This window comes from Dicentrarchus labrax, unplaced genomic scaffold (genome assembly GCF_905237075.1).
Source record: "Dicentrarchus labrax unplaced genomic scaffold, dlabrax2021, whole genome shotgun sequence".
NCBI classification, from domain to species: domain Eukaryota; kingdom Metazoa; phylum Chordata; class Actinopteri; family Moronidae; genus Dicentrarchus; species Dicentrarchus labrax.
In genome coordinates this window covers 12,539,946-12,559,333 of record NW_026136715.1, presented here as the reverse complement: position 1 = coordinate 12,559,333, position 19,388 = coordinate 12,539,946, and the positions used below count along the sequence as shown (strand labels likewise).

Here is a 19,388-nt window from a genome sequence, read left to right as displayed (position 1 = left end):
TATTGGACGAAATTGATTGCAAAGATCAAAAAATAACGGGATTACCAAAATTACTACAATTTATCCTAACCGGAATGATTTTAAAGGAAAATACTCAAAATCACAAATATCAATCTCATTGTGAGCAAAAGTCAGGGAGAGTCTGTAAGATTTATTTTCTAGGGACCATCAATGTCTACATAAAATTTCATGTCAGGTGATCTGAATTATTGAGATTTTTGAGTCTGGACTGCAATATATATATATATTATTCTATTACTTTATTACAACTTTTCCCACATGCTGCTGCTGTAGACATTATTGTTTCTCCCTGTGTATATTTTCAACAGGATTGTGATGTTTAAGAACGGAAATGAAAGAGGCCCAGGCTATCTGATATTTTGAGATTTCATACACAAATGGGTTTCCAGCACAGTAGTACAGAGTGAACTTTTTGGCCACAGATATCTTCATATATATTCACAAGTGGGGTCAGACTGCAAAAACAAACATTTGGCTCCTCATAATACTGTGTTTATTTTGGCAACACATTTACACTATACTTTTTTACTTTATTTACTATATTTTTTTCTTCTTTCAAAATTGGGAGCTGTGAACAAAGAACAACAGATTTTGCACTTCTCTGTGCCTATTGGCTTTAGTCCTATTGTAATTATAGGTTCCTGCAAGCTCTTCCAGTAATGACATTTATTGCATTTTCCCAAGCATTATAATTCATTTTTGTTTCCCTCAGAACTGACCTGTCGAGAATTCACCATAAAACTTGATGATGTATGACCTCACAATACTGCAGGCACCAGTAGCACCTGTATGCCACTTAACTTCTATACTTTTATTAAGCATGACCTGCTTTTCTACTTGCATTTTGCCATAAGCTCTTCTCTTACCTTCCATCCTCCATACCTATATTCTCTCCCTCTTACCCTTAACAATACTTCACCTATTTATTGACACAGTGGCATAATCAAAGGTGTTTAGAGAGGTGTTGGTGGGGGTGTGCTTAGGATCCATGTCAGACAGACATGAGAGGCAGAGGGCCAGAGGGAGATTGACACAGAGAGGGAGGCTGTGATGTAATCTTTTCAACAGACCAAGAAAGTCATGTAAGAAATTAAGAGAAGGGACAGCAAGAGATGTGGCTTCTTCTACTAGCTTCAAACCAAAATCCACAGAGATGCCTAAATGAGGCATTTTGAAGTTAATGAGATTGGAGGTCGTGTGTGCATAATGCATGGAGTGGGAGTTGGCAATATCCATTTTTATTTAAATGTGTATGAGTATATGAAGGTATTCTCGATTGTGTATATTTTATCCTGCAAATGTGTTTGCACTAAAGGTAGTCCTCTGTAATGTTTAAATGGACTGGGGGAGGATTATGAAGGAGAATAGATGGTGACTATACGGCTTTGTGGCCTCCATGCAACTTTGAATTATAGTTGCTTTGATGATAGCAAAGCATCTGGTGCAATGCTGATGGGAAAACAGTTACACAGTCATCTCAGTGGCTTAGGATTGCAGCAAGAGATGAGGGTAAAAACACCAAATGCAAAATTGAGAAGAGAGAGGAGAAATACAGTAATCGCAGTTCATTAGAAGATACACCTTACACATTGTCATTTCATCCAGTAGGATAAAAATATTATAATATTTATAGATCATTGCAGCTTTAAGTCAAGAGCAGTGTACTTATATTGAGTACTTCTACTTAAAAACTATATAGTCAACTCAAGTTCTTCTTTTAAACCATTTCAGACACATAACCATTGATCCAAAGTGCTTCATTACAGAGAAAACTACATAAGAAAGACTCTCCGGCTGTAAAGGATGTGATAATTGGTGATAATCAACAGTCCAGTAATATTTTGTCACATGTGCTTACACTCATTGCTAGCTGTGTGGTTTGATATCCAACAATATATAAATATAATTCCATGATAGTTTGTTAGGCCTTAACATGGCATGTTCTGGGGAGGTAGACATTTGGTAACAGTGAACACAGCTTATTAAGTTGGTGGCCATAGCCTAACCAATGGAATGAAGTGTGTAAACGTGTCTGTGTGTGTTTTTATGCATTTATTAGTGTGGTAATGTCTGCATGTGTAAGAGCGTGTTCATGTTGTTCTTACAGTCTAAGCTGGGAGTGACAGCCTTATATATATAATGCAAGCAGTACACGAGGATAAGGATAGCTGACATTTACTTGCTTGTCATTCAGAGTATAGTTACCCTGGGGAATGACCATGCTCGCAGATAATCACACACGGGTATTTATACACACACACATGCTGTACAGAAGCCAAAGCGTATTTCTCTTCAGGGTACTGTAAATGGCAGATGTCCCTGTCAGAGTCCAAGTCTCCCATCAGCTTTGAGGTAAATCACCCAATCTCTGTGTAACATATTTAAAGCATTGTTCAGTTTTCCATTCTCTAACACAGCCATTGTCCACAGCCCACTGATGGGCCTCGGTGCAACATCTAGTGGGCCGTGGAGTCAGTGGTAAATGGTTAGATATCTTATTATAATTTACATTTTTTCTATTTACAAAGCTAGTTATTTTTAAATACAAATGTGCTGAAGAATTCAATAAATAAATCTAATTAAAATGTAGATCATCAGGTAGAGACAAATGTGTTTTGCCACTGTTAGCTAGCTCACGTTCCCTCGGATGCAGTAACACAAAATAGAGCAGTTTTTAAAACGAGAAAGTGATGTGGGAGACACCCTGCTACAGTAAAACCTCCAAAGCGTGTGGTGAGGAAATATAACCCTACCCTGCATACATTAAATCTGGATTCATAATGGCAGGCAGTGATGCTGAGCTGGAAGCTGTTGAATGTGTTGAAATCCTGTCAAATGAGGCACTAAAACCATTGAAGCTCCAGAGATGCTTAAACACAAAGCACGCGGGATGTGTTGGGAAGTCAAAGGAGTGTTTCCTAAGGAATGGGCTTCAGGCACAACAGAAACAACATTAACAACTCAGTGAAAAGCCACTTTGAGAGCTATGGTATATTTAGTTTGGTCATAACAGCTGACAGTGGCATAACACATATTTATAGCCCTGTTTATTTTTTCTTCCTTTTGTCATGTTATGGTTAAATATACATTTTCTCATTTATTTAAGAAGGTGGTCCTCTGATTTTTTTTTAACAATCAGAAGTGGGAAGTTGATTTACAAAAGATAGAGAACCCCTGTTCTAACATATTATACCATTCACTGTATATACTACATATATAGTATGGGTTCAAAGAGGTTCACAGTTTCATTACATGATGTTAAAATGATAATTTCACAGAGAAATAGAAACATAAATGGTTTAAGTTGTTTAGTGTATCGACTAAAATTAGGTAGAACATTGGATAGCATGACAACACTAACATTATTCCGCACACAACCAGTTCATTAAAGAAATTCATGTAATCTACTGAAACACACACAGCACTGTATAGACACATACATAACACTCTAACAGAGTCATGGAGAAAGCAGCTGCTCAGCCAGGGCTTACTGTTGGAATCACAATTTTATTTTTAACTGGCTCTTCAGTGAGGAGAGACCGATGTGAACTTCTAGCATTTGAAAGGTTGCTTAAATGTTTTCAGTTTACGTTTTTCTATCACTTTTGGATTATCATATTTTTTTCTTGTATATTTATCTAAACCTTTGTCTTAATTACATGGCAGCACTCTCAGTGTGAGTTTATTTGGTTTGAGAATTGAGAGGGGTGGTAGGAAGTAGTGGGTAGAGTTTTGTTTGGGCGCAAATTCTGTTGACAAAGATTCCTGATAGGAAGATACTGATTTCTGTTTTAATGAGCCAGAAAGGAGAGTAATTAATCATGTCATACTAGTGTCAGGTGCTAATACAGTTTAAAACATTCAGTCTAATTATAACACTGAATTCACACTGAAATATTTATCAGAACACATAAATGCTGCTCATGCTGACAGTGTATATTACTCTCAATATTGCTCCGCAATTCAGTCTTCAACACTCACTTTGCATCCATTTAATGCCTAATCCATAATTATGACAATGACAAGCAGCTAAATGTCAATGCAGGGAAAGCTGGGGGTTAAATGTGATATTTTTAACACAATGCATTTTTCATGTGCTCTGATTTAGAGAGAAATGTACAAATTAAATGAAACATGAATATGAAACCCAGTGACGCCTGAGGAATTAAAATAAATGTTGGCCCAGTCATGAACTTCAGACTGAGAGTCAAAAACTCTAATTGTAGTAGCCTAGGGTGATTATGGTAATTTATAATTGCCATAATCGGAAGAAGTTGGTATCCTTTGTACTTAGTGAAACCTATGCCCGGCATCCTCACAATCCTCATCTAACATGTAGGAAATATAAGAAACATGCAAATTAATGCTACGAGTTGCTATGCTGGAATTAATGGAAACACTGAGCACGTATGCTATAAGTAGTTTCCACATGAGCTAAATCCCAAAGTTGTAGCTGAGAAACAAGGATATGTAAAATTCTTTTGTATCCTCTGTAGTGTTGGTGATGGCTAGGGTCACAGCTGTTGACAGTGTGATCTCAGCTCTCAGTCAGCTGGCTGGAAATTAACCCAACACCGGCCACAACACAGAGAGTGAGTGAGCAAAATCACTGCAGTTTACATTTACACTAACAGATTATCAAAGATATAGTTTATTTAAATGTCCTTTATATAAATGGATTTCTTATTGTGGAATAAAAATAAAAATGTTGTAAAATGCATCATTTTCATAAAAAGTCCATATCAGTTTAAGGAAATAATGTTGTGTTTGGACTGTGCCTCTTTTAGGAATCAGATGTTTTTGGCCAGCTTTGGGAACATTTTTTAACTTATAATTTTTTTCATTAATATGTATGAACTAAAACATAAATCAGACAAAGCAAAAGCTATTGACATTTCCAACCTGCCTCCCCAGTTTGCTACACTCACTGACTACAACAAAATAATGCAATAACACTTGAGAATCCTTTAACTGGCTATGAAATTCAGTACACAGTATGCACCATTTTGTTATGGTCTTACATTACATTCATAGTTGCTTTTATAGATTCAGCATCATTTATCCACAAGCTCTGGTTTTGCTGCAGTGCAACTGGGTAAAGGAATCACTTTTGGGAATGCCCCAAACCAGATGGCAGACAGTATTTGTCACCTATTTATCATACATAGAGGCTGTCTCCAGAAGAATTAATTTAAGAAATGGGCTACCCTGATTCAATGTTTGACAAAATACACACAACGCTTATATCTTAGACTTAGCTTATACCTAAAAATGACAACAATACATATACAAAACATCAAATTGATAATTTGAAAATACCAATAAAAGTAGTGCTAAAAGTCAGTGCAAAGAGACGCTAATTTGAGAAGAGGTGAAAGATGAATAAATTGCAGTAATCGCAAGGTTGGGGTGGTTACTAATCCAATCTAATTAATGAATTAATCCAATACAGTTACTAATTACCTGTTTAAAAATGTAGTCAGTAACCTAATCCAAGTAGCACAAGTTACTTTTAGATTACCTCAACGCCACATATATATATAATATATAAGTATAAACAACAGAAAAGAAATGTCAATAAGAAGTATTGATGCATTCTATACTACAACAGAACAATGTGACATTTTAAAAAATCAAAATCAAAAAGATTTTTAGCATGAAAAATGTGTCTTTTCAGTGTATTTTTTAAAGAAAACTGATGTATTTAAAAATTGTAATCCTGCTAAATAATCCCGTTTTTTACAAAGGTAACTATAATCTTTTTTTTCTCCAACAGTTACCCTTTTGTATCCTGATTACATAACTCGATACATCCGTTACTCTCCAAGCCTGATGATTTATAAACTCATTTAACATAAACTCCAAACATCAATTCATGGAGTTTCATTACACAAGTACAAGGTTTTTTTTTAAAGGAAAACACCAAGGTCTATTAAAGGTTCCTTTGTGCTATGTAACTGCAGAATGGCAAATAGAAAAAAGTGGACAGAAGAGGACACAAAACACAAACATACAAGCCCTGAGGTCACAGAATAAGATGCTAAATTACAAAAGATACAGGAAAAAAACATTTGACCCTTCTTCAAAAGACAGTAAATTGATGGTTGAGCAAGAAAACTAATCTTCTGTGGAGGCTTTGTGTGTTCCTTTTTTATGTCCTTAAACTACCCTCTCACAATAAGGTGAAACACAAAGGAGTATAGATAGCGGTATGTGCGAGGCATACCAGAGGATCAGGAATGAGAAGGACTGTTTTTCTTCTTCATATGGAGATTGCTGCTCAAAAGCTCTTTCTTGTGAGTTTTTAATGTATAAATCTTTTGACAAGCTAGGTTTATAGTTATGTTATGTATGCGAAGAAACAACCAAGAGCAGGAGTACACATTTTTTTTCAGCTGTAAAGAATGTGTTGTGCTCTTCAAGTAGGATGTCACCTCCGAGGCCAGTCTTGTGACTCCTGATTGATATGATATATAACAGGAATAAGATCTAGGGTACCAACCTACCCTGGAACACTATCACTCAGAAGAAAAGGTGTCTAATAAAGAGAAAATCATAACGTCTGCTCTGTTTAAATGTGAGAGCACTTATTGTCTCCCATTTGCTGTAAAGAATTATTGTGCTCTTTACAAGATCTTAACACTAGAACTACCAAGGCAGTCATTTTGACCGTTTTTAAATTTTACAGTGTAATAACTTTGTTAAAATAAAATCAATGTGGCTGTAGGACTCTGACTTTTCCTAAATATGGGTATATTTTATTCTGACACTGTTATTTTATTAAAATCACAAAACACAAAACAGTTCTGACTATTTCTACCTAGAATGACCATGGCGGTCATTTTGACCGCACGCATTATAGATATCATATTTAAGTCCGCTACATTTCCCGCCATTGGTAATGAGCGTCCCCGTTGCATAGCAACGATTTGTCCTTCTTTGTTTATGCTATTCCAACCCTATAAGTTATACATTTGAGCTAACAAAATGTCATCAAGAAGAACAATGACAGCCACAGAGGCTTTAGCCATGCTTCGGAGGCTCGACGATGAGGACTCTGATGGAGGAGCAGGTACGGATAGGGACAGCGATGTCTCTTGGTCCCTGGACAGTTCATCCAGCTCTGAGAGTGATTCAGATAATGAATTCATTCCCCGTCGAAAAAAGAGCCGACTGGACATCTCCGATCCTGGAACTGACCTTGTTCCATCGGATAATATTCCAGGTATGTTTCTCTTGATACTTTGCGAGGCAGACTAGCCAGGCTATTATCAATAATAATTGTACTTCAAAGTAAAGTTATCCGTCTCTAACTATCTAAGGTAGGCTATACCGATCAGATCTGCTATCGAAAACGGTTGTCATATTATTTTTCCCCTCACACACCCACCGCTGTTACAGACGCACCTTTCCTGGCGACCGATCCATTCATTCACATTTTTACGTCAGGCACACACCTTTTCATTATTATTATTATTCTATTGCTATTATTAGTAGGCCTAATATACTATACTGTCACGCTAGTAGAAATCATATGGGCTAATATTAGTCCTAACAAGATTGTGATTTCATGAACTAAAAAGTAATTAGTCTGTTCTTTTTTTTGGCAATAGTACAAAATCCTGATCCATCAGATGTGTCTGCTGTGCCAAGACAATCCAGTCCGCCACGAGATGAGGAAGCTGGCCCAATAAACCCACTTTCAGCCGAGAGGCGTGAAGGCGAAAGACGGCACAGTGTGGGCCTATAAGAGTCGGGTGAAGACAGAGGAAGGCGACAATGTCAAAACGTAATAACAGAAGCGGCAGGCCCCACAGCGCACGCCAAGCGCAATATTGAAGATGCTCTTACAGCCTTTTGTGTTTAGTGGATGAGGGCATGCTGAAACACATCAGGGACTGCACCGTGGCTGAGGCCCACCGAGTAAAGGAGGACAAAATATGGGACATGTCAGTTGAAGAGCTAAAAGCCTTCATTGGTCTAATTACATTCGTGGTGCGCAAGGTGGAAAAGGCATGGACTTAGCGAGCTTTTGGTCAGCCGAGTGGGGCTGCGCTTTTTCAAAGAGACCATGTCCCGAAACAGGTTTCAGGAAATAATGAGATTCCTGCGTTTCGACAGAAGGGAAACTCGACGCACACGCCTGCAAGACAACAAGTTTGCTTTGATGAGTGATGTTTGGGACAGATTTGTCCAAAACTGCATCGTCTGCTACAAGCCCGGTGCAGACATCACTGTGGATGAGCAGCTATTCCCGACAAAGTCAAGGTGCAGCTTCATGCAGTATATTGCAAACAAACCGGACAAATTCGGAATAAAATTCTGGCTTGCTGCGGATGTTGACACCAAATACATGGTAAACGGCGCGCCTTATCTGGGCAAAGACGAGACGAGGAGGCCAGGTCAACGACTTGGAGACAGTGTGGTGCTAAAAATGGTCGAGCCATACCTGGGGAAGGGAAGAAACGTAACCACCGACAATTTCTTTACTTCATTTGAGCTGGCCAAGGCACTTCAGGCCAAGAAAACCAGCTTGGTTGGCACGGTAAACAAGAGCCGACGAGAGCTCCCCCCGTGCGTAAAGGCGCAAAGGCCGCTGTTCAGCACGGAGGTGCTGAAAAGTGGAGATGCAACACTGACCGTGTATCAGTGCAAAAGAAAAAAGAATGTCTGCATCCTCAGCACTGTCCACACAGCTGTTGGCATCACAAGTGGCCACAAAAGCAAGCCAGAGACGGTCACGTACTATAACAAGACCAAGGTAGGAGTAGACGTCCTGGATCAAATGGCCAGAAAATACTCTGTGAAAGCACCCTCCCGTAGATGGCCAGTAGCCGTGTTTTATAACATCCTCGACCTGGCTGCAATCAACGCGCACATATTGTACAAGAAGTGCACAAATGAGAAAGTTTCGCGGAGGGACTTCATCACGCGACTGGCGAGTGAACTTCGCTCCGACCACATCAGCTCAAAAGCCACACAACTGGTGGTGCGAGAGCCAGGACCCGGGCAGGAGCAGCAGCAGATGGAGAGAAGAAGGCAGTGCCAAGTAAGGAGGAACTGCAAAAAAAATAAAACCAAGGAGACATGTGCCAAATGTCACAAAGTAGTGTGTGGAAGCTGCACACGAAAGGCGGTGTTTACCTGTGTGGACTGTGCGTAAGCGTCAGTGAATGATGCTGGGTGTTTGCGCCGTTCAAATGAGCCCACTTGGAGGAAAACGTGTTTATCTGATTTTGTTCATTATTACTAATCGTTCTAAAGCAGTTCGTTTTCTTGTTTAGCTAATGTTCATGTTTTCTGAGCCTGTTTTTGTGTGTACTAGATTGTGTTGCATACGTGTCCCTGAAAGTTTTACAATGTATTCAAATGTATATAGGTAATGTTTTTGTTATTGTATATATGTTAGAAGTTATTGTATCATAAGATTTGTTTTTATTGTACAAAGAAAATAAGAAAATATTTATCAATTTGGCTGGAAAATACATTTTCACATTCATTTAAATTTAAATTTTGTGTCCTGATATTTATTATAACCTATCGTAACATTGTAGATCAATTTATTTTTAGATTTTGTATTGATTATTGAACTTATTACAAACAGGGCTGTACTAAACGGTAAGAAGCTTTGACGTTTCCTAACTTTTTTGCATGTCTATTCACGTGGTGAGTGCGGTAAAAAAAATATTTTTGACGCAGAACTTTCCTCACACAGAGAGGCAGCCCCTGTCGGGGCAATCTTTATTTTATGCTCTTTAAGGGCGATGACGTCATAACATGACAACAGGAATTAAAAACTTCATTGGAAAACTTAAAGAGAAGGTTAAAATGTAGATATGATATGACGAAAATGACGTTCAGTACGGCCATATGAGCGTCAAAGTATGAACGGTCAGAATGACCGCTATGGTCGTTCTAGTAGTTATGGAATTCTGGTAGTTCTAGTGCTAAATCAAAATCCAACTAAACCTCTTCATGAGCAAGTAATAATTTGCAATTTCTCTGATCCTCATAACTCCTGAAGCAATCTGTAACTTTATTTAGTAGAGACATCATACATTTATATGATCTGTTATCTACCCGGCTTGATTCTAAATGCATCTCCAAACTTCACATATTCATCAATACTAACTTATGAATTCACAAATCAGATAAAACAGTATAAAGTGACACAATAATACTAAATCTTTAGAGGACCAAACATGTGTGGGAGCAGAAGATCGTATACATTAACGGGATTAGCTGCTGCATCCAGTGGTTCCAGTCACAGTGCTAAATCATTTCCCATTGAGAAATGCCATGTTCTCTTGACCCCTGACATCTGCACAATAAACCCCCTTTTCTCTCATTGCCTGTGTCAATGTGCCAACATAAAACTGTTTCCCAGTTGCCCCATCTGGCCAGTAGATCAATTTTATTGGCCCAAGAGTCAAAAAAGTAAAACATATTTTACATACAAAGAGTACAGTACAGTACATTGTAGGGATGCCATTATTGTTATCATTATTTAATGCTGCCCCTGAAAAGTTGATGATTTGAGTCATCAGTCCAGACTCATTTTGCCAGTCAAATCTCTGCACTTTTGTGTGTTTTTGCTGTGTCAGTGTTCACAGAGAAATGCAGGAACAACAGCATGGGAGGCTGTAAACTCTACACCAGATCTCAAAATGACCACAAACCACAAAACAATCTGTGATGGACGCAGAGAAAAGTGATAGTTAACCAGACAGATGTCAGACAGCAGGGCAGTGGCTGCTCCAACGTTCTCTGCTCTGGTGCAGACTATCGCTGTCGGCTAAGCCACTTTTGAACCAGACGGTAGTCCAAACTCCTAATGCTGTCCACTGTGGACTGACTATCCCGCTGACAGCGCTGTCAGCTGCCTGGCAGGGGAAATGCTCTGGGATTTAAATACTGAACCGTGAGCTCTGACTGTGTGGAAATCTGATGTTTTCACATTACAGATGTGTGGCAAATAAAGGCATTAAAACGTGAGATTTAAAAAGGATTAATGTGTAGTAGTTGGTACGTCCACTCTGTTAGCGAAAAGCGACCATCTTTTCATCAGTGGACTAGGCACTGGCCCCGGACAGCATAAACTTTTACTAGCCCAGAGCCATTATGTCATTGTCAGACCCTGCTACCGGTTAAGCTAATGCCAACTTACTTTCATAATTGCAGTAATAAACAAACCTAAAAAAATATTTCTCAATTACTAGTAATTTAGTAATTTAACCAGATATTTTTTTATAGGAGTAATTGTACTTTTTACTTGAGTACACATTTTCAGCACTCTACCCACCACTGGTACTCATACAAGGGTTATGCTTAGATAACTTTAAAATGGTCACACAGCAGCCAAGTCCTGATTTTATAGAGAAAGGCTTAAATCTCCCTACAAGGGAGAACACCTCAAGCGATAACACTTCAAGGACAACAAAGACTTTTAATGAACCTACTTTAGTGACAGCAGTATTGAGATTTCCTAATAGTTCACAGTCCGAACATTATGTGAAGTGCAGAAAATCTATTATCTACAGTTAGTTTCCACTTTATTAGGTGCACACCTAGCTAAAACTAATTCAGTCTTATACAACAGTACTGTAAAGATCCTACCTTCAGGAATATAAATAGGGGGGACAAAATAATAGAAATGCTTGTCAGTATCATAAAGTAGAATCAAAACTCTCTAAAACTAAAAACTGAATATTCTAACCTTCATCAGAATCAGAATCAGGATCAGAATCAGAAATACTTTAATAATCCCAGGGGGAAATTATTTTCGTTACAACACTCCAGATATACAAACGACATATTATACAAACAACTACTATATATACAACATTCAGCACAAAAAAAAAAAAAAAAAAAAAAAATATATATATATATATAACTATATATAACTATATATATATATATATATATATATATATATATATATATATAACTATATATAACTATATATATATATATATATATATATATAACTATATATAACTATATATATATATATATATATAACTATATATAACTATATATATATATATATATATATATATAACTATATATAACTATATATATATATATATACAAGATCAATGTACAGTTTTAATGTGCAAAAAGTGCAAAAGAATGATTGTCTATGTTTTGAGTCAGAATTACAGAGGGGGGGTGTCTGACTCTCTGAGGGAGGCGTTGTAGAGATTGATGACCACAGGCAGGAATGATTTCCTGTGGCGCTCTGTAGTGCATCTGGGTGAGAGGAGTCTTCTGCTGAAGGTGCTCCTCTGCTGGGCCAGTGTGTCGTAGAGAGGGTGAGAGACATTGTTCAAGATGGACTGAAGCCTGGACAGCATCCTCCTGTCTGTCACGGTCGTCAGGGTGTCCAGCTCCTCCCCTACGTCATCACCGGCCCTCCTGATCAGTTTGCTTAGTCTGTTGTTGTCTGCGACCCTCAGCCCACTGCCCCAGCATGTGACAGCGAAGAAGATCATACTGGCCACAACAGACTCATAGAACATCCTCAGCATTGTCCGGCAGATGTTAAAGGACCTCAGCCTCCTTAGGAAAAAGAGTCGGCTTTGGCCCTTTTTGTAGACAGACTCAGTGTTTCTAGTCCAGTCCATCTTGTTATTGAAGTACACCCCCAGGTACTTATACTCCTCCACAGTGTCCACAGGGACCCCCTGGATGGAAACAGGGGTCACTGGTGTTTTTGCCCTCCTCAGATCCACTATGAGCTCCTTAGTCTTTGTCACATTGAGCTGCAGATGATTCAGCTCAGTCCAAGTGACAAAGTTGCCCACCACAGTCCTATATTCACTGTCATCACACTTATTATATGCAGCCAACTATTGCTGAGTCATTCATTCATTTATTTCAGGATTGTTGCATTAGACAGCATAAGTTTCAGCTAGGTGTACGTAGTAAAGTAGCAAAAAAGTGTCTATAACAATCTGTATTATACTCTGTAAGTTATTTCATCAGTATAGGATCTTTTTTTCTTGATTTGACTATGTTAAGTCCTTTTTAAGTCATCTTTAGCTATAAAAATTTGATGATGTTTATGGTCCTTTTGTAAATCTTTTTCTGAGTTCCAAAACAATGCAATATTTCAGTATTCGTGTTAAATATTATTTAACAAAAGAGTTGTAGCAGATACTAGTTTTCCATTTTTTGTGTGTTGTTTGGTCAGTTTGCCATTCGGGTGATGACTCCCAAGCAACGTAACTCTCGAAGTACATTGGAGTTTGTCCTTTGACCAGTGTAAAGTTTAGCACTCTCTTCATCCTCTATTCTATCACATTCTGCATGAGCATATAAAAATGTTTTTCTCACTGCCAACCTGATGTAAACTTATCAACCATCGCTACATTTTTCATCAACAATAAAATCAAATTTACCACTCCTTTTAATTTGCTGCATTCAGGTGATGTTTAATCTGACTGTGCCAGGTGGTTTGTTACACAGAACCATCTAGGAAGTCATCGTTGAAAACTGTTTGGAACGTGGCAGGAACTTTCAAAAAAGACTTGGCAGGTATTGGAGGAACTATCTGTCTCTAACCGTCCATCACAGGCTAACTTCAACTAATCAGATCGGGGCTTGGATTGAATACTGTTTTGGTCTGAGTGTGTAGTTAGTGTCTTTGTGTGTTTTGTTAGTTGTGTTCAGTTGTTCACTTGGCTCTCATTTGGGTCACTAAACTTTACAAATATTTGCTGCCTATTATATTTAATATAATAGGCAGCAATAAATCAGTAAAGATTAAGACTATAAAATGTTTCCTGATTGGCAGTCTCTGTTGGTATAAAGTGGTTTAATGTTACCTTTAAAATGTAATTGTCTATTGTCAGAGAGAAGTAATAATAGTAACCACATAGAGTCATGTTGCTTAACGAGCTAGTCATCATCCACAGCACAAACCACAAAAGGAAAGCAAAATTATGCTTTTAAAAGCCAAACAATATAATACATCCAACTCTGCCTCAGACATTAGTTAACTGGTAGATCATTATCTTGTTGAAGGAAACCAAAGGTTTCTACAATTCTAGACCAGCTATTACTTTCCATTTTGCGTATTATGATGCTATGACTTTTATAGCACAGTATTTTTGTAAGGAGGCAATATTTGGATCCAACTTGGCAGAAGAGAGAAAACAAGTTCCAGTCCTCGAAACAAGCACTCTTACTTGTGCTTTGATTAATTCAATGTTCTCCCTCACTTGGAAACAACAGTTTCTTTCTTCAGATAATCAGTTTTACAATATGTAATTCTGAACTCCTTACAGCTCTTTAACTTGTGCAACATGATCTGAAACCTTGCAGCTAAAGTTACTGTACCTGTATGCACATTGTAAGTGGACATATAGATAAAACAAGTAAACACCTCAGGCAAAAAGCCTTCACAATTAACAATGACCAGACAGGGACACTGAGTTTCTGCCAAACCATCAGTCTGATCTGCAGTCCAGAACTAAAGTGAACATGGTCCATGTGGAAATCATATACACTATTATTGAATGGTCAGGGTTTCGAATATCGTTCTGCAATTGTGTTCATATCCAAACTGAACAGTTTGTCCTCCCATTACAAAAATATGACCCCCGGGCAACAATGAAAGAATTTTCACAGTTTCACTTGGATTGTTTTGTTATTTGACACCACGGACATGATGATAAAGTTTCTGGGTTGTATGTCAGTCTTTAGTAATACACAGTAGCTGATAAAAGCAAAAGTACTAATGAGGGATTTCTCAATAAAATAAAAAAAAACATCAGATTTTTTGATTTCTTCTCAACTTTAAATTAGGAAGACAAAGAGCTCAGATGGTGGACACTGTGTCACTTAAAGTGAATCAAGGTAAACCAAAGCAGATCCACTTTCTGGGGTGTGGTTGGCTTCATAAGTCAACAGACGGATGAAACACTCCGCATGGTGTTAAAAAAGAAGTTGTGTATGGAGGTAACAAGTGCGTGTGTGTGACTTTCAATGCAGAGATGATATAACCAGTAACAATGTGAAGGTGTTAGTGTAAGCAGCAGTTTCTACATCAGTGTGCATCATTCATTCACACACACACTTATAAAACGCCCCCTTATTCTCATCTATGTACGCAGACAGGCATGTAAGAGGTCATTGACCTAGCGTGTAGGAGTGTATAATGAATGAAAATTAATTTAGTTTCAGTGTGGGTAGACTGTCAAATGATACTGTACATAAAGTAGCCATCATACACCAAACATACAGCACACATGAATGTGCAATATTGTATGATAAGAATTATTTTCACAATTAATTAATCATTTAATCTATTAAATGAGAAAATGTCACAATTCATAATGGTTCCTTTATATAATGATTGATTAATTAACTAATGGTTTCAGGTCAACTTCAAATTGCTTGTTTTATCTTATTTTAGAGGCTGGAATGGCCAAATGTTTGCAAACAATCTAATAAAGTACGATATTGAACATAAATGTTACTTTTGATGCATTGTACAGAGTTAATTTTCATCTACACTCCCCTGGCAGGTCACGATTAAACCATCAACACAATTAGGGAACAGCATTTAACAAACTAGACCAACAAGACAAAACACAAACAATGATACACATTACACACAATAGTACATTACACACACAAACACCATGTCACCACCATGTAAATGTCAGACATAAAAAGGATATTTCTATACCAAGAAAAGCAAATAAAATACAGAGACAGTGGTTACAGTCGAGGAGCTTTTAGCAGATTGAGTAGTTATACAATTTTATAAACGAGACAGATTTGTGTCTGTGTATAACATTTTTAATGGATCGACCCTCATTCAAATTTACAAGAATATCTTCTTTGTAAGAGATTGTACAGTACCCTTATGTCGCTCTGCCTTTGAGCAATCAATTTTTTCTGTGAAAACCACAACTCAGTGGAGCCAGACAACATAAAAACGTATAGCTCTTACAGCTTTAAAGTCAAACCAAAATATCTGCAAAACGTGACTCTGTAACCGTTGACTCATTTATTCATTTTGCTTGGTCTACAAATATCCTTGTTTTTTATGTCTAACAAACAAGGTGCTGACATGGTGTGAGTGTGTGTGATGTACTAGTGTGTGTAATTTGTATTATGTGTTTTGTCTTGTTTGTCTAGTTTGTCTAGTTTGTGTAGTGCTGTCATGTCATTGTGTGGATGTTTTAGTTGTGACAGGGGGCTGCTGAAAATTAGCCTTAGGCTAACTCTGGTACAGTGCATCAAATGGTAACATTTATGTTTAATATTTTAAATACAGACAAATAAATTAAATAAATAGATTAAATAAAGGACAAAGTTGTAAAAAAAATATGTAACCTAATATACTGTACTATAAATGCGATGTTTTTTTTCTTGTTTGCAAAGGAAAACCACAATAAACCTGTGAAAATGAAGGGGATGGCATGTAACAAAGGTCCTTGCAGAGCTAAACTGGTGAGGCGATTTCTTGGACTTGGTTTAACAAACTGAGTTTGTCAGGTAATTAATTAGTTTATGGACATAAAGTTAATCACCATGAAGTACCACTTGATTATGTTTATTATGTAAGTAAAAATGCCAGTTGCTTGTCCCAGCTTTGTTTTGCCCAGTGCAGTCTTTTCTCACACTGATATATTATTACAGGTTTTTTTTTTTGCAGTCCTGGACATCATGTGAATCAAGAATAAATAATGTGGCAGTAGTGCTTCACAAAGGTTGGTCTCTCATGTTGGATATTGGATGTGGATTGCTTGATTATTATGATGGCTGGCTGGCCCAGTGTAGAATATCAGGATGTTTGAATGCCTGGTTCACAACCTAGTAGGAGGATACATATCCCCTTTAAATAATCACATGGTCTTGTGTAATGCAGATAACAGGCAACTCAGATATCAAACTGTAACTATCAAAATTAAAACTATACAAGTGGTTTGATTGCTCAATTTATTTTGTTTTTATAAAAGCTTGAGCAATAAGAACCTTGTATAAAGATTTATTCCTGCTGTGATTAAATCAGAGAACAAAAATCAAATTTGAATCACTGATTTTTGCAATAAGAACCATGTTTTTGTGTTAAACTGTAACAGTTTAAGTTAGCATCATGAAAACTAAGAAGAGTCAATTAGATATTGACTCTAGATTAAACTCTATTCAGTGCAGCCATCAATTCAGTCAGCTAATCAATTTGAGTGCATTTGTAAAATAAAATAATGATTCTTAGAATGACTGAAAAATGTAAAAGTGTGTTAATTGAGTTAAATTCCATTTTGAATATGAATAGCATGCTTATGTTTATGCAAAGTTATCACGTATGCAATGTAAGTTCATAACAAGTAACATGTAAAAGCAGATCCAGTCAGCATTTAAGTCTGGACGTGAGGCAGAAAGGCAACAGAAGAGAGGGAATCAGATGGTTACGGTTCACATTTCAAAGGGAAACGTATATATTTAGGAAAGCCACTGAGGGACACATTTGATTATCCCTATTTGTGTTTAAGAGTCTCAATTACAAGCACATTCACTGCAACATCCCCCCTCTACTTAGTGAAGGAGTGACGAGCAACTGCAACAGGGACCCACTTTGTTGTCTATTAATTAAAATTTGTACAATGAATACTGTCAAATGTAGTTCATTTAGTGTTTGTTAACATGAGACGACTATTATGTCATGGCTAACACAATCCACGTGACAAATTCCAAGTATGTGTCCCTCAATAAACATGTGTGTTTAATGGATGAACCATATAAAACCACTATAAAAAAAAGGCTAAATGTTTAATAATGTTATGTCCAATAATAACATGGACACATGAGCCAGGAACAGATAGCATGGGGGGTCATCACTTGATATATGCAACTCTATTTGGACCGTTTGTACTCGCAAAGCAGGTCAGACCAGAAACAGTGAAACTAGAGCCTGGGACAAACGCAACATGATCTACAGCGGTTTATGTTCAGTTTTCAAGTTAGTTTTTTTCTAAATTAACCACAGATGCATAATACAACTCTCACTGGGGTTGGAGTATCTTCTAAGAACAAAAGATAAGTAAACAGTATAAGTCCCACTACAACACAGTCAATAAAACAGTTTTTTTCCTCTTACCTTCATGAGAGGGTATGCCAGAGATGTCTGGGGATCATGGGTGTTGATTCAAGTCCAGAGCGAAGTCAGTCAAACCTATGTGTGGCAGCACCATAACCAGAGCAGTTGAATACAGACTTGTGTGTAGCCACTGGGATACTCTGGTGCGTGCTACACACTCAGGCACTCCCTCACACAGTGTCTGAGCAAGAGGATCCACTCGTGGTCGGAAGCAGCCCGACAGCTGTGCCCAGGGAGATCCAAGAGGCGACAGATAGAGACAGGCGTGCTGCTGGTCTCTGCTCTCTCCTTCTCTCTCTGTGTGTGTCAGCCTGCAGCTCCCACTCTCTCCCCCAATCCCCTCTCTGTTGCTCTGCTCTCACTCTCTACTTAAATCTCTTTCTTGCACACACATGCTTTCTCCACACTGCATCTCCCCCCTCCCCTCTCTCTCTCTCTCTCTCTCTCTCTCTCTCTCTCTCTCTCTATACACACACCTCTCTCTCTCTCTCTCTCTCTCTCTCTCTAATACACACACCTCTGTCATTTTTTTTTTGTCTTCACACAGCCTGCTCTCACTGAAGCTCCCTACATACAGAATTCCTTTCAGAAGGATTTAATATCTCAACCAGTCTACACTCATCTTTTAATGTTTAACAGACTAAATCCTTTTATTCTCACATTTGTACCTCAACCCCTGGACATAAACTCCTCCTTGACAGTGTTTCACCTTGCTGTGAAAACATGCTCATAGGACCCCCTAATATTATTTCTAATTGTTGGACTTTATACATGAGCAGGATAGAGGCACGGAAGAGGGAAAGACCAAGACAAAAACAAAGAAACAAAGGGATAATGATATGATACAAAATGCATATCTGGATGTGGAGAGCAATGTGGGGTAAGGAATTGAGACTGGGGCATGGGTTTTGTCTTTGAAGTGCAAATGAAAGCAAAATGTCATGGTTAATCTTTGCTAGCGAGCAGTTTTTTGCCACCAGCAAAGGCACATAGTGTGTGTACTCTTGCTCTGTAGTCCGTTCGAATGCAATTTCACAACGCACTGGAGGATCTACTGGAAGCCTCATTCATTAAAAAAAAAAGAAAAGACTTAGCATTAGTCTTCATTTCTTGGTTAGACAGGCAGGGAATCAATGCATGCATGACCTTAAAGAATCCTGTTCATATGCTGTATAATGAAAATGGTAGTACTATTGCATCCATTCAACACTAGCAGACTGAAATGGACAACACATAGTAGTTACAGTCATGA

The 19,388-nt window shown here is 37.8% G+C and overlaps 1 protein-coding gene across 1 annotated transcript in view; it reads right to left on the bottom strand.

Moving 5' to 3' along the window:
• Positions 1-18,538, bottom strand: part of opn7b (opsin 7, group member b) — a 66,923-nt gene extending 48,385 nt beyond the window's left edge. Inside the window, exon 1 of the mRNA XM_051424940.1 lies at positions 18,137-18,538. Coding sequence (XP_051280900.1) covers positions 18,137-18,142 — 6 coding nt within the window. The 5' untranslated portion in view covers positions 18,143-18,538. The remainder of the gene's footprint in view (positions 1-18,136) is intronic.
• Between the last annotated feature and the right edge of the window lie 850 nt (positions 18,539-19,388).